This window comes from Hyaena hyaena, unplaced genomic scaffold, assembly GCF_003009895.1.
Source record: "Hyaena hyaena isolate Hyena2069 unplaced genomic scaffold, ASM300989v1 scaffold_243, whole genome shotgun sequence".
Classification (NCBI taxonomy): Eukaryota; Metazoa; Chordata; class Mammalia; order Carnivora; family Hyaenidae; genus Hyaena; species Hyaena hyaena.
Genome location: NW_024080872.1, coordinates 362,008 through 377,724, shown reverse-complemented (window position 1 = coordinate 377,724; position 15,717 = coordinate 362,008). Strand labels below are relative to the sequence as shown.

The 15,717-nt window shown below is 38.8% G+C and overlaps 2 protein-coding genes across 2 annotated transcripts in view; one reads left to right on the top strand and one right to left on the bottom strand.

The window, feature by feature from the left end:
• The window catches only part of CT83 (cancer/testis antigen 83), a 15,382-nt gene extending 12,333 nt beyond the window's left edge, over window positions 1-3,049 (top strand). Inside the window, exon 3 of the mRNA XM_039244397.1 lies at window positions 2,850-3,049. Within this exon, the coding sequence (XP_039100328.1) occupies window positions 2,850-2,860 (11 nt within the window). The 3' untranslated portion in view covers window positions 2,861-3,049. The remainder of the gene's footprint in view (window positions 1-2,849) is intronic.
• Window positions 1-15,717, bottom strand: part of SLC6A14 (solute carrier family 6 member 14) — a 23,380-nt gene extending 7,663 nt beyond the window's left edge. The window contains exons 1-7 of the mRNA XM_039244396.1: window positions 15,670-15,717; window positions 14,492-14,657; window positions 10,934-11,065; window positions 9,249-9,410; window positions 8,090-8,228; window positions 6,369-6,501; window positions 4,105-4,245 (exon numbers count right to left, since the gene is read on the bottom strand). Coding sequence (XP_039100327.1) covers window positions 4,105-4,245; window positions 6,369-6,501; window positions 8,090-8,228; window positions 9,249-9,410; window positions 10,934-11,065; window positions 14,492-14,657; window positions 15,670-15,717 — 921 coding nt within the window. The remainder of the gene's footprint in view (window positions 1-4,104; window positions 4,246-6,368; window positions 6,502-8,089; window positions 8,229-9,248; window positions 9,411-10,933; window positions 11,066-14,491; window positions 14,658-15,669) is intronic.

The following is a 15,717-nucleotide window of genomic DNA, read 5'->3' as shown; positions in this document are numbered from 1 at the left end:
TTGTGTGTGTATCATTTCCTTGTTCTTTATTCTTTGTAACTCTATAAATGTGTAAACCCAAACAATACTGTATGTAGCTTCTCGTGTTCCTGAATTTATGGAAAAGTTTTCTTAATGCATTCTAAACTTGCACGACTTGCCTTTTTTTCATTCAGTATTGAGTACTGAGTAATGAGATTTCTCCATTGTCAGTTTGAACCAAGTGAAATTACAATTTTGTAAGTCAAAATTGAAAAAATATTGACAAATTCATATGGTTTAGTTAAATATGCATAGTTTTGAACACTATTTTAAAATTTTTCAATGTTTACTTTTGAGAGAGAGAGAGAGAGAGACGAGCAAGGGAGAGGCAGAGGGAGAGGGAGACACAGAATCCGAAGCAGGTTCCGGGCTCTGTGCCCAACTGGGGGCTCGAACCCACGAACCGTGATATAGGACCTGAGCCGAAGTTGGACGCTTAATCGATTGAGTTGCCCAGGTGCCCCTCCATGGTTTTGAACTTTTTTTTACACTGCTCTATTGCCCCACTGTGGATACCACATGTTATCCTTTATCCTGTTGATGGACATTTAGGTTGTTCAGCTTTGTTATGAAAAATGATAGAGCTGTAAGTAGCCCTGTGCACGTCTCCTCATATGTAGTTGTGGAACTGTGATGTCGAAGAGTATATGCATCTTCTCTTTTATTAAATGATTTTATCGCTTTGTACTTGTGAGGGTTCCCATTCCTTCACATTCTTGCCAGTATTGGTCAAGATTCTTAATATGGCACAGTTCTGGTGGCTGTGAAATGGGAGCTTTAATTACCCTAAATTTACTTACAAGGTTTGGCATGTTTATATGTGTTTCTGTTCCATAGGTTTTTTTGCCCCGTGAAATTCCTTTTCCTGTCTTTTGCCAATTTTTTGTTTGGGTTCTTTGTTTCATTCGACCTCTAGGAATTATATTTGGATTCTAATCCTTTGTCTATTATATATGTTATTTTTTCCTCCCAATTATTGGCTTGCTCTTTTCACCTCTTAACATTGTGACCTGTGAGGAGCCAAAGATTTTAGTGTTGTTTTAATGTAACTGAAGGGGTCCTTCTTTGCTTTTATGTATTGTCCTTGATTCCTCTGGCTTAAAAAGAAACCTGTAGCAATTGGATGTCAGGTATATCAATTAGATAGTCCATCCTTTCCCCATTGATCTGCATCGCCACCTCTGCCACGTTCAAGTTCCAAATGTTCATGAATCTATTTCTGGGACTACTGTTCCAACTGGTCAGAAAGAACGTGACCAGAAATAATGGAATTCCACATTGCTTTCATTCCTCTAGCATTATGATATTGCCTCATATCTGGTAGAACGAGTCTTCCTTACTTCTTCAGAAACACCTTTATTCTTTCACCTTTTTCTCCTTCACAAACACTTTACAATCAGTGTTCGGGGTCTAAAGAAGACCGTGCTCTAAATCTGATTAAAGTTCTACTGACTCTACACATCAATACGGGGACAACAGAAACACATCAATTTTTCACAAGGCTAGTGCTAGGCAATTTTTAAAGAATGATGACATAATTATTGCTATTATGGAAAATAATGATAAATTGATACTTGTTTTTTTCTATGGAAATTAAAAACTCTAATTTCCTCCTTGAAAAGTATGTAATCTGTTTCCAGTTTCAGTAGGAATAAAAGTTGTTAGGGAGTAAGATATTACTAGGTCTTCAGAATAGAGCTTGATGTGATATTATTATTATATTATAATTATAATGGTAGGACTCCAGTGGAAAGCAAAATGGATGGATGGATGGATGGATGAATGGATGGATGGATAGACTAGGTAGATAGATAGATAGATAGATGGATAGATAATGATTGTTTCACTTATTGTAACAAATCATTAGAAATGAAGTGCTCATTACTTAGGCAGCTGTACATTTTAAGAGATGGACAACATGCGTATGTTGGTGTCTCAGCTGCTTTTACTTGACATGTTTTGTATGCATATGTGAGTTGGAGGGAGCCTAGAAATGGGCGTGGCAGGTCTGGGTTCTATAAAAATGCTAGAGAATGCCAGGATGTGTACCCAAGGTTGCAAATAAAAGTGAAGCAAAATTCCGAACATACTTATAATCTCCATATCTATTAATCTCATAGCTATATACAAAATTATTGATTTAGGGATTAGAAAACCTTAATTCAAGGTGCACCGACTGGCTGTGTAAACTTAACTAAATGTGAATATTTCTGGGTTTCAACTTCACCACTCTAAAATGAAGGAGTCAGTAAAATCATCACTGAAGACTAGAAGAGTCTTCTAGCTATAAATGTGTATGGTTCTCTGCTCTCCTAAAGATTGTAACTGAGTTCAGACAGGCAAAGAAAAGGAAAGAATATGTATTTGTGATCCCAGGCTCAGAATACAGATTGTGATAAATTAAAAAAAAATCTTAAGAAATAATCCTCAGTAGCAGCAAACCCAAAGAAAGAACAAGGGTACTGTTTGTATAGGGGTGGGGGGCGGGAAGGAGGATTCAGTTGTATGTTTCACAAGGAGATTTAGGTTTAGGTCTGGTATTTCAAAGGTAATAGAGACAATGAAACACAGACCAATATGCAATAATCACATCCATTTTTCAGGCTTGTTAAAGTCACTTAAGGAATATCAAAGTAGCTTTTCATCTGTGCTCAAAGTTATGAAGTTTAAAGAAAATTGAGGGTCTACTTCTTAGGGCGGATGTCGCATCTATAATAATACAGTGTAATTTAACAGCAGTAATTAAAATCATTGCTGATAGTTAGATAGCAGTTTACCATTTTGAAAGTGCATTAATTAATATTTTATCTTGTCTAACAACCTAACAGAGAGAAGATGATGAAAACCAACTTCCATTTTATTTGTTCCTTACTCATCATCAACAGTGGCCTTTGAGTTGGGAAGATATTAACTAACAAGATTAAAAGATGTGAAATCCAAGAAAATGAAAAAATAAACAAATGGCCTGCGGACTCATCAAACAAAATCTCCAAGACTAAAACAATAAAAGTCCGTGATTCTAAAGTAACTTAGGGCTGTTGTGATTAATTACTGATGGAAGATTATTTGGGTACAGGAAGGCCAGAGACTGACATCTCAATTTTCAAAAAAAAGGTAAAGGATAGATAGATTTCCATGACTGAAAACGGATACATTTGATTTGATTACCAGAAAAATTCTACAACAAATAATTAAATATTCGGATCGGAAGTATTTAGAAAATAGCAAGTTGCTGGAAATTAGCATGAGTTCCTCAAAGAATACAATTGCAAACAAACTAATTCCATTTTGGGTAGCGTTGCTAGTACAGAATATCATAGTAGCACAGTCTTTCTTGACTTCAACATAAGACAGGGGGTTTTAGCTGACCTGGCATTTAATGGGTGCCAAGAATGTGATGATGTGATTACTAAAACAGTGAAACCGTTCTTAGATTTCGGTGTGACTAGAAGCATCCTATATAGAGTACACTTACTATCAATACTATCTGCAGTCAAAAATGTAAAAGATTTTATGTACCCATGGTACACACAGCCACTATCTGGTGATGGGCAAAAGCTAAAAGAAGGTTTACCCAATTCACATTCATGGTACATGTTTAGGTTTGTAAGTAACAGCTTTATGGAATGCTTCCTTCACCTCACATCTGTGTTGTAACATCCTAATCCATTAGGTACATTTTGATCTTAATTTGGGGATATTAACTTTCAAAGACAATTAAAATGTATATTGGAAACTTTCCGCTGTAATCTTGAAATCTAGGTTACCCAAGAAGTCTGGCGATCCTACTCAGCAACTTGTAGATAGGCATCTCGCATGAAGTGTTCTTTTTCAGATTAATAGACCCCAAACCTTTCTGGTCAAATAGAATCAGTTATATGAATAAAACGGCCTTTAAAATCTTCCTGCTGAAAGTGATTATCTCACTTCCAATAAGAAAGCACTGGTGTCATGTAAAATGGCTACATCCGTGGACAGAAACACTAATAATTTTAACTGCATATTCTTTGGCAACACTCCTATTCAGTGTTTGCTTGTAAGGCTTACCCCCTCAGATCATCTGAAATCCAAGTGAAGTCTTACCTCAGCTTCCCGAAGTTTTGTAAAGTTTGACTGTGCCCCAATATAGTATGAGATGCCTTTTGATGCGCCCTCCAGAGTAGCACCTCGGATTAACAGGATGAGTAGGACAACATAGGGGAAAATAGCTGTAAAATATACCACCTACCAAGAAAAACAACCGGAGGTTAAGAAGTTAAATTTTTAAGCCGTGGTATGTAATTGTATGCAAAGCTATTAGCCAGTTGAAACCAGTAAAATAAAGTACTAAAGACTTCATAAGTTACTGATGAATCTGGCGATACCAATACCAAAGTTGCCATCATTTTGTCTTTCCATTCTCCCCACTCTCAAATGATCCGTTGTCAAGACACTCCCATGTATGAAGCAATATTTCCTGGGTTCACGTTGTGAATACACCATACAACAGCAGTAGCAACTTGCAATCTAGGTAGACTGCTTTCCTAAATAGGTCTTTTTAAATGTCCGAGGAGACTAAGCATCATTTCTTGGGAGATTACTACATTGAGGTGGGAAGGGAAATGGTGTTAAACCCTGCGATGGGTTAGTATAGATTCACCCCCACCCCCAAAGGAGAAGGGACGTAATCTCCTAGGAGATGTCCAAATCCCATGAAATCTGATCAAAGCGAATACTGAACACTTGATATTATTATCCTTAAAGCTGCCATTAAGAGAGTTGGATAGCCCATATACATGATGAACAGATTGCCTTTGCGGCTAGCTTTTCACCAATGTGGCTGATTTCTTTGATCCATAGATGTCCTATTTTTGACAATAGGCCCAAGGAGACGATTTAAAGTCAGCCAGAGACCAATAAAAATTAACTGCCCGAGCAAATGGCCTTTAATGGATTATTTCAATATTAACGTCAAAAAGGAGCCACAGGTTTCAAAGATGTGCAACTGAAACATTACTTTGGAAAGTTTCCATGGACTTTCTGATGGGCACAGTATTTGTGTGATCTAGCAGCATCTCATTATAATGTTATGTTAACTGAATGTGCTAGACATTGTACCAGTGATTCATAGAAAGAGTCGACAGCTACCCTTGTCTTCCATCTTTAAGGAGATTTCAGCCTAGCAGTTACAAACACATAAAGATTCACTTTTCTGGGTACTGCACAATGGTTCGTGGAGAAAATTTCATGCTGTTCCCTGAAATTGCCATGATGCTCTCTGAAAGTCTAAAACACAAAACCGTAAAAAGGGAAAATAATAATGCTTTTCAGAAGAGGACTCTTCGCTGAAAAAGAGGGTTCTGAGTCATTTTGGGGATGCTTTAGAACAGCTGTATATTTGATTTTTTTCTCTCTCTCCAGCTAAAGGATTCCTGACACTAATGTTATATAACAAGGATCTAGACTTCCAAACCAAACATTGCAATATATAATTCCATTCAAGATGCTTATTTATATAATAGTAAAGACAATTTTTAAAGTATACACTCAAGCCTCAGAATGCTGTATTGGCTAGCAGGGTCCAGCTTCTGGGTCCAGTTGACCCTTGAACAACACAGGTTTGAGCTACACGGATCTACTTCTATGAGGATTGTTTTCAATAAATACAGTACCGTGAATATATTTTCTCTTACAATTTTCTTAACAACATGTTCTTTTCTCTAGCTTACTTTATTGTAAGAATACAGTATATACCACATATAACAGGGGCGCCTGGGTGGCTCAGTCGGTTAAGCATCTAACTTCAGTTCACGTCATGATCGTGCTGTTGGTGAGTTCGAGCCCCACATGGATCTCTCTGCTATCAGCGCAGAGCCCACTTTGGATCTTCTGTCCGCCTCTCTCTCTGCCTCTCCCCTGCTCATGCTCTGTCTCTCTCTCTCTCTCTCAAAAACGAAATAAACATTTAAAAAAATACACACAACGTACAAAAATAGGTGTTAATTGACTGTGTTATCAGTAAGGCTTCTGGTGAACAATAGGCTGTTAGTAGTTCAGTTGGGAGGGATCAAAAGTTAGAGCAGGATTTTCAACTGCATGAGGTGGGGGTTTTGGCGTCCCCCACCCTGACCTTGTTCAAGGATCATCTGTAATTGTACAACTCTGGTCCCAGTTCTTGCTTGTTTTATTTATACCAATAGCGGGGATCTTATGTATTTTCTCACAGCCAGGCTGCCTACTTAGAAAGCTTCTCACACATTCGAATGTTCCCATTATAGAAAAAAACATGCATCTGATTATGCTTGACACTGAACTGCGATGACATTGGAAAAGAGCTATATCACTATCTAATGTGTTTTCCAAATTACCTTGCCAGAAGACTTGATTCCTTTAAATAGCGCTGCTCCAACGATGAGCCAAGCCAGAAGAAGACAAAGTGCTAAATACCACACAATTACTCCAGTCACATCCATTCCACTTGACCGCTGGAGCGCCACTTTGCTGAAAACACACAAGGCCTTTTCATGAACACAGAACCACTTTTTTCCCCCCAAAGGCTGTGGATCTTTATATGTTTACTGTGTAGCCACCATTCAGAGCAAGATACATATTCCTTCCATTCCAGAAAGTTCCATCCTGACTGGTTTCAGTTACTCCTCCCCCTGGTATCTATCTTTTTTTCTTTTTTTTTCCCTTAAATAGTTTATTGTCAAGTTGGTTTACATATACAGAATCACTTTTCCTAATAACATCGAATTTTGTAATATCTGCCATCCAGGGGGGTGTTTCATGGGTATTCTATCTCATTAATGCATCAATGTCATGTGACGTTTTTACTGATACTATTGTAAAGAGGGGCAGACATAGTTCAGTGAAAAGCTAGGCTCTGAATTTTAGGGCTCACTGAGGCTGATGCAGCGGCTCGAACTCTCAAACAAAAGAGCTACTAATTCCTTTAGCTATGATGTTTCCCCTAGTATGTCAAAGACTCTATGTAAAAAAAAAAAATTAACCTGACATCATATTTTTTCTTTTATTCATTACAGTATTTTTCCCTCCAAGTAAAATGATGGAGAAAACATCTAAAATTATATTCACTTATTCATCACGCTTGTAGTTAACGTCAAACCTAAATGGTCCCAATTTGTATGCCCTTTTTCAAGGGCTTTCTGTAAAATTCAATGATTTCTATTAGAGCCATGCACAGATCTAAGATTTTAATTCATAGCTTTATGTTTGGGTACATTTTTAAATCCAAATTTTAAAAGGGCCATGGAGCATCAACATGTAGATGACGAAGAACTCATTACAGCATTATTCAAGGAAGTTTGGCAAGGGTATAAGGTAGGTAAAAGTAAGGAGAGTAAAAAAAGATCATTTAAAATTAATATAAGTAAATATAACCCCACGTTTCTACTTTTACCATATAATGACAATTATAAGTAAAATGGATAATGGAGAATTGCAGCGTTAAATAGCAATTTTAGCCCAAATATTACTCTTCACCCAGCTGTTTATTATTAGAATTTGCTCATTGTGGTCCAATATTTGAGTATTTTTTCTTCAGAACAATGCCCTAACTTAGACCTAAAAAGCAATGACTGAACCATTGCTGACAGTATTGTGGTCATTTAATAAGGAATTTTTAAATGGCAATTTCTTGACAGTGAGCTGATTTTGCAGGTTACTATGGCTCACACAGGCTGGGTAAGCAGTTGAGTTGAATGAAGTATAATTTGCTCCGACTCCCCCTTATTTTTCTGCTAATATAAGGTAAGGAAAGAGCTGATCAATATTTCATTGTTACTTACAAAAACTTTTAAATAACGTCTTTTTAAGAAGTAGATCATCTGGGGCACCTGGGTGGCCCATTCGGTTAAGCGTCTGACTCTTGGTTTGGGCTCAGGTCATGATCTCACGGTTTGTGAAATTAAGCCCCGTGTCAGGCTCTGCGCTGACAGTGTGGAGCCTGCCTGGGATTCTCTCTCTCCCTTTCTCTCTGCCCCTCCCTTGCTCATGCTCTCTCTCTCTCTCTCAAAATAAATAAACAGTAAAAAAAAAAAAAAAGTAGATCATCTAACATACTTACTCCCAGTATTGTTCACTGGGAAGCTGCCCGGGCTGATAAACCTCACTTCCATTGATGCAGGTCAAATTGTTGGAGCTTAACCAGCTTCTATTCACATGGATGATCTCTCCCATAGCTGTACTCACACTACATTGAATAACTAAAAATTATAAAGAAGAATACACACAGAGACATGTACTTAGTTTTAAAAAGTATTTTCCTGAAAAGAAAGTTTTGATGGTAAAATTAACTGTTTAGATTGTGATTTGGTGAGGGCAGAGGAGAAATGTTACAAATGGAGTAAGCCATGCATGTCGTTTAGCATCTTAAATCTTCCCCACTACTAAGCTGGGGCTGAGTATGAAAACATCTGCCCTTTTAAACTATGATTATATTTATAGTAATAACCACCATAAAGTCATTTCAGATAGGATTTAGTGCTCTAAGGAATTTTTAGGATGTGGACTTATTTAATCTATACAGATAAGTGACACTTTTAAATTGCTAAGAAGCACTAAAGCTTTATCACTTTATTCTCTGATATACATAGGCAATCTCACCAGTAATAATCTACAGTATCAATATTACGTGATCCCAAAGACCAGCAATGTATGATGGGGACAGCACTCACTGGCTTCTGAAACACAATACAAACCTTGTTTGCAAGCGTAATTTGTTCCGGAAACATGCTTGTAATCCAAAGCACTCATATATCAAAGTGAATTTAGAGAACCATTGGCTCAATTGTGATCACGTGACATTTGGCAACACGTACTACTCGTATTGCAAGACATCACTCGTTTATCAAGTTAAAATGTATCTGAAACGGTTGCTCATCTTGCAGAACACTCACAGAACAAGTTACTCACAATCCAAGGTTTTACTGTAGTACTATCATGGATAGTGGTTTTTTCTACCACTTTCTCATTTTCTTCCCTCTCTCCTGCCTATGGCTGGAGAATAATGGCTTAGTTTTTACGGGCTGTCCTCAGAAATTAACGGATTGCATTAATCAATTTTCAAGTTATCCATGCTTCATTCTGCTTTCATCAATAACCCGTGGTTCACTTTGAATTGGACCTAAATTGGTTAGAAAATCATGTAACCCTTTAAGCTTATTGGAAAATATAGAAGAACAGTGCTCCATTCACAAATGTTTTAATAAATAAATGAAGTTTACCTATAGGTGACCTGCTACAGTTATCATCGGCCCACACCGAACAATTTTTCCATGGTAGTTCACTTTGAAAAGAAGCAAACATGTAGTAAAGACTATAGGCAATTATGACGTTGTAATAGATTGTCACAAAAATGGATATCAGGACCATCGTAATTCCCACACCTGGAAAAGAGAACAATTAAAATAAAAAACAAACAAGTGAAATTTCTTTTGCTAATTGTGTTTTAAAAAGCTGCATCTCAATTCCCACAAATCTACTTTAAAATGAGAAGACTGGTTCAGACATTTTCTTTGCTTTTCGTTGTTTTGAGCAGGAGGGAGAAAATTCTTGACAGAGTGAGTCCTATTCCTAAAAACCAACAAACAGGGGCGCCTGGATGGCTCAGTCGGTTAAGCGTCCAACTCTTGATTTTGGCTCACGTCATGATCTCACGGTTCGTGGACTCAGGCCCGACATTGCATTCTACACTGACAGTGAGGAGCCTGCTTGGGATTCTGTCTCCCACTCTCTCTGTCCCTCCGCTGCTCATTCTCTCTCTCTGTCTCTCTCAAAAATAAACAAACATTTAAAACAAACACTATTTATAGCTCATATCTTATTGACTCACTGACAACTACTTACATCTTCATCTATAAACCAATATTTTACCAAGAAGGAGACAAAGCCTCCGAATTAATGTACAGCATTTCTCCAAGTACATGTAAAGAACATTCCATGACTCCATACCAATCTGAATTTAAGCCTCCGAAGTTTCGTGAACTCCATAGCGTCAAAATGCAGTGTAACATATTGAACATAACCCGTATGCTCAAGACTAGCTTTTGAGGTGGCTTCCTCAATATTCCAGCACAATGCTCTATTCACCTCACTGTAAATCCATTTTTTTAAATTTTTTAAAAATATTTTTTATTTATTTCTAAGAGAGAGAGAGAGAGACAGCGTGAGCAGGGGAGGGTCAGAGAGAGAGGGAGACAGACTCTGAAATAGGCTCCAGGCTCCGAGCTGACAGTCAGCACAAAGCCCGATGCGGGGCTCGAACCCACGAACCGCGAGATCATGACCTAAGCAAAAGTCGGATGCTCAACCGACTAAGCCACCCAGGCGCCCCTGTAAATCCATTTTTGATGCTGCGTTGAGGCTTTTACAAAGAGTTTGCAGCAGCTGGCACATACCAAAATACTATCTAATCTTTAGACAGGAAGGCTGTTTGATGGTTAATACCAATCAAGGCACTTTGAGAAACATCATCAGTGTCCTATTCTGTTAGGAGTATCCACAAAAAAATTGTAAAAGATACTGTAAAAGATATGCAGAAGCAGGAAGACAAAAGACCACACCGGAAGTAGGCAAAAGCCAGGACCCGGAAGTTAATGCACAACACAACTATAACTATGTGCCAAAGGAATTTAAAAAGTGAAAATAAGAAAATAATGACAGCCTTAAGCCCCCTCCAAGAACCACGCCCCCCACCCAGTCCCTTCCATACCGTCACCCCGAGAGAAACAGAACTACAAATTAACTTTTGGTCCTTAAACTCTACAGTGGAAAATATTCAGAGAAGCAAGGATGCTTCTTTTGCCTTTCCCATGTCCAAACTGGAAACATTTTAATGCCACATGGCGGGGACCGCTCTCTACCCCCAATAGACTGGTAAGCACAATAGGGAACACATTTTAATACCAACCTTGAAACAATGGAAGGATCCTCCAAACTGAAACTGGACCTAAGCTAGCAAACTGGCCCAGTGAACACTCAAGGAAGAACAAGGGTAAACCAGCCAGTGCTAGCATGATCGCGTAAGGTATCAAGAAGGCACCTGGAACATGCGAAATAGAACCAGAACACCATTATGCCACAAAACCTCGATGACAGTTTGACAGCCAATATAGCAGCGTGAAAACTTTCTGATACAGCGGGGGCAGAGGACTGACTGGGCTTAGGCCCCAGCTTTACTACTCTCTGTGAGAAAGTAGTTGATGCTGTAAACCTTGATTTCCTCATCTGTGAAATGGGATTCTAGTAGTACCTTAAAAGGTGGCTTTGGTTATTAAAAATAGTAGCCTAAAGGGGCACCTGGATGGCCCAGTTGGTTTGAGTGTCTATCTCTTGATTTTTGGCTGGGGATCGAGCCCCGCATTGGGCTCTGCACTGAGCATGGGGCCTGCTTACGGTTCTCTCTCTCCCTCCCTTTGCCCCTCCCCCCCAGCTCTCTCTCTCTCTCAAAATAAGAAAAAAATAAAAGTGAAAAACAATAGCCTATAAAAAGCAATCCAGAGGAGGTGAATGATCACAGGCTTTGGGGCCAGATACACCTCGGTTAATACCCTGACTCCACCATGTACTAGTTATGAGACCTGGGGGGCAATTTACCTAACCTCCGGACCTTGGGTTCCTCATATATGAAGAGAACAATAACAACTCATCAGTTCGTGGTAAGGGTTCGATTACAGAGCCTACGTGAAAACACTTGGTGAAACGGTATGCACACAGTAGATGTTCAAAGTTAGTTTCCCTCCTTTCCAAATAGGTAGTCTGTTTTTTTTTTTTTTTTTTTAAGACTTCAGGTGCAAATGCTAAAAGACTTTTAGAATGGAAGTCATTGCAGCTAAGGATGTTAGTCTCCAAAGAGTATAAGGGTCTTTCCTCAATAAGCAATTTCCTATTTTTGGTAAAAGATTCTGAAGGGTGGTGGTACATTCATAGTTAACTTTTCTATTTTATTTTAATTTTTTTTAAATGTTTATTCATTTTTTAGGGAGAGGGAGAGCATGAGCAGGGGGGAGGGGCAGAGAGATGGGGACAGAGGATCTGAAGTGGGCTCTGAGCTGTCAGCACAGAGCCGGATGTGGGGCTGGACCATATGAATGGTGAGATCATGACCTGAGCCAAAGTTAGATGCTCAACTGACTGAGCCACCCAGCTGCACCAACTTTTCTATTTTACAAAGACTAATTCTCCTATGTTTAGATTCTCCAGATCCCTTTTTGTATTGTAGGTTAAAGCTTTTATTATTTTACTTGTTTTCTGCCCACATTTGGGGCATGCCATTGCTCATTCGAACCTTTACCAGGTTGTCGGTCGAAGCAGGGACAAAGTATTAAACTTATTGGTCAAGCACTCTAGAAGTCTTAACAAAGTTTAATAAGAAAACACGGGGATCTGTGAATTTTTAAAAAATGGGTTTTTGAATTATGCATGTTTCACGTACCCGTGCTACACTGTTTTTCCTCATGTACATTTCTTAATAGGATATTGTAACATCATACCTGGGAATGACATTTTCCCAACCCTCAAAATATATTCTATTAAAAATAATGAGACAATAAAATACTTGTTATGTACAAGTCACTAGTCACTAGAACATAGAGACAAATATGTTTTTATAGATGTTGCAATGCACATGCCATCATTGCTGTGACTAATAGAAGTTTACGTCCTACCAATGATAAATATGAAGAGAAGTAATACAAAATACAACAGAAAGGTAAATTTTACCAGCCCATTATAAATAGATTTTTTTCAAAAGCAAGGATTACTTACCTCCATGGTGTATATATAGCCTTTTACCCATGATGTTATTTTTTTTTATTAATAACAACTGTAATTGGTAAATCGTGAATAAAATACAGTGGTCACAAATTGTTAACACTGCTGACCTAGACCCTCACATTGTATGCTGCCTCTCTTTCATAAACTAGTAAGAAGAGTCTACAGATAAAAGTGAGTTGAGATTTTAGCAATTGTTTCCCAAACCTGACCATATTTAAAAATCTGATCTATTAATACCTGATGAATCTGAATTTCATGTTCTTCTCCTACCCTTGCACAGAAGAGAAAGCAGCAATCGAAAGAGCCTAGATCCTCCTTTCCCCAAATGATATGATCTTTAAAAACTGAGAACTGATACAATATATCAATTTTTAGAGGAAATGGTGGCAGAGATAATAGCATACACTGAATAATCGCCATTTGGGGACCTACGTTTAAAACTCTCTATTAGACCTTGCTTAGTATAGTTCCTGGAAATGTCTGCAAACTGCTGGGCCTATGTATGATGTCAGGTCACAGGGAAATTCTGAACCTGTGGATATTCTGAACCTGAACACCCGAGGCTAGAAAGGAGTCTGAACGCTCTTCATTACGTGTGACCTGAGGATGTAGACACCAAAATGATTGCGATTCCTAACTCATTTTCAAGTTCAAACTTACACCAAGCCTGTGACTAAACAACGTAGGCTCCAGAGAGGGGGATTTATGCCACCAACACTTAAAAAGTGTTTGATAAACAGACCTTCCTTCTTGAGGCTCCAAAGGCCAATATGAATGTTCTATTGCAACCAATTAACAAGGAATATGAGATTGAAACATCACCACACAAAATCCTATTATACCAAGAAAAATAATTATAGTGGCACAGTTTCACTGGTTCCCAATTATGAAATCTAAGGGCATGCCACCTCTACACTTCCAATAGAACCTGTAATTACAAGTAAATAAAATATGGTGCAAGTGAAAAGTTGTTTCAACATTACTAGAGAATTGTGCAATTCATTTTGTTTCCCTCTGTGTGTCACCTCAGAGTTATTTTATTCTCCTTGTTCTAATTGAGTCTTCCATAATGATCTATGGGGATAAATAGTATCGTTTTGCAGAAATTGAACACCTAATCTTGAACTAAATTCTCATTGCATTTTGGAAGGACCTTCTACATGGTCCATCCAGTCTGGAATGCATGTAACTGAACATTGCAGCTTAAAATACTAAACCTTTATTTTTTAATCAACTCCTTCCACACTCATTTCCAAAATGGAATGCCTTACGCTATTTAAGCAAACAGTATATTTGAACTTGGCTTTAGAATGAAAATTCCCTGCTTTTTGCCTAGATTCAGCTTTACGTTGAGCCAAACACAACTTGAGTTGGAATAGATGATCACCGGAAGATGTATAAATCAGGAAGAGCAAGCCATAGTGGAAGATTCCATTGGATCATACACCACAAACCCAGAAGTGTTAACTGTACAACTTTTATCAGGTTGATACTTGAGGATTTTGTGAAGCAATCTTCCTAACTTGAGCTAGCAACTCATAGTCTAATGATGAATGAAGCATGCTTATGTCCTATCCTCCTAATAACTCAAACTACCATCTGCCTTTCCTCAGTTCTTAAAATAACCTCAGAGGCCACACAGCACCCCATTTAAACTAGAAGGGAAAGAAGTTGGGCGTGGGGTGGGACATACCTCCGCCATTGTTGTAAGTCAAATAGGGGAATCTCCACACATTTCCCAGGCCCACTGCGTATCCAACCATAGATAGAAGATAATCCGATTTTTTGGACCAGTTACCACGGTCCTGATTCTCATCATTTTCACCAACATGGAAATTCTCAGATGAAGCCGTCACTTTCTGGAGAAGGGAAGATATCAAGAGTTTGTCTTCATATGATTAAAAGTCCACAGAAATGTAATTCCACAGAGAGAGAGAGAGAGAGAGAGAGATGAGAGAGAGAGAGGGAGAGAGAGGGAAAGGGAGAGGGAGAGAGCATGAACACAGAAAGCCATAGCCAAGGGAAACACTTTTCAAAGCCTGAGGTCTTTTCTGCTACTGGCTGTTTTTACTTTACAACATTTACCTCTTAAAATGAAAAGAAAAAAAAAAACTCTTTAGGTGGAGATCCTAACTACTTTTGGGGAGCAAAGGAAGGTGGACAAATAAACAAGGCTTCAAATATAAGAGTCTTAAAGATGAATTAGGTAAAAGGAACACTCCGGAGACTGTAGGGGATCTTTGAGAAGAAGGATTCAATTTAGCTTCCACTAAAACAGACAAACAAAAAGAATTTACAGACTCTTTTTCCCCATAGGCTCATAGTTTGGGATGTTTTGGGTTAAGGGACATTTAACTTCTCTATCTTGGAGAGTGAAATCAGTGCTTTGCTGAAAGCCACAGAGTAGTATTCCCAGGCCAATTCTCCTGTCCCACCAGGTGGAGCAGCTCTCTCTCTCTCTCTCTCTGTCTCTCTCTCTCTCTCTCTCTCTCAGCCTCAGAGGGAGGAGGTTCTCTCCCAACCTGTTAGCTGCTCTAAGGTATAGAGCCTTCCTCAGGTCAGATGAGGACAGTGCATTTTCTCATTTCCCACCAGCATATGGACACAGTCCGGAGAGGGACAGAAAACAGGATTCTGTGGGTGTATGTACCCAAGGCCCAGGTTGAGGTGATCCTAAGTGTTCTGGCGACCCTAGTAAGAGCTGTTCTAGTTTTCCGGTACTCTATGGGGACACCTCAGGCACACCTGAAGGCAGTTGAAGAGAAACGCGGAGAATAAGGAACGGCCGCAGAAGGCAAGTTCGGAGACTGCTTCCCCTGAGGTTTTCCCTTGCCAGGCCTCCCACACCTCCCGCCGCTTCCAGACCCCTACCTCCTTCCCGCTGCACTTGAAGAAGCTCGGGCACTTCAACTTGTCCAT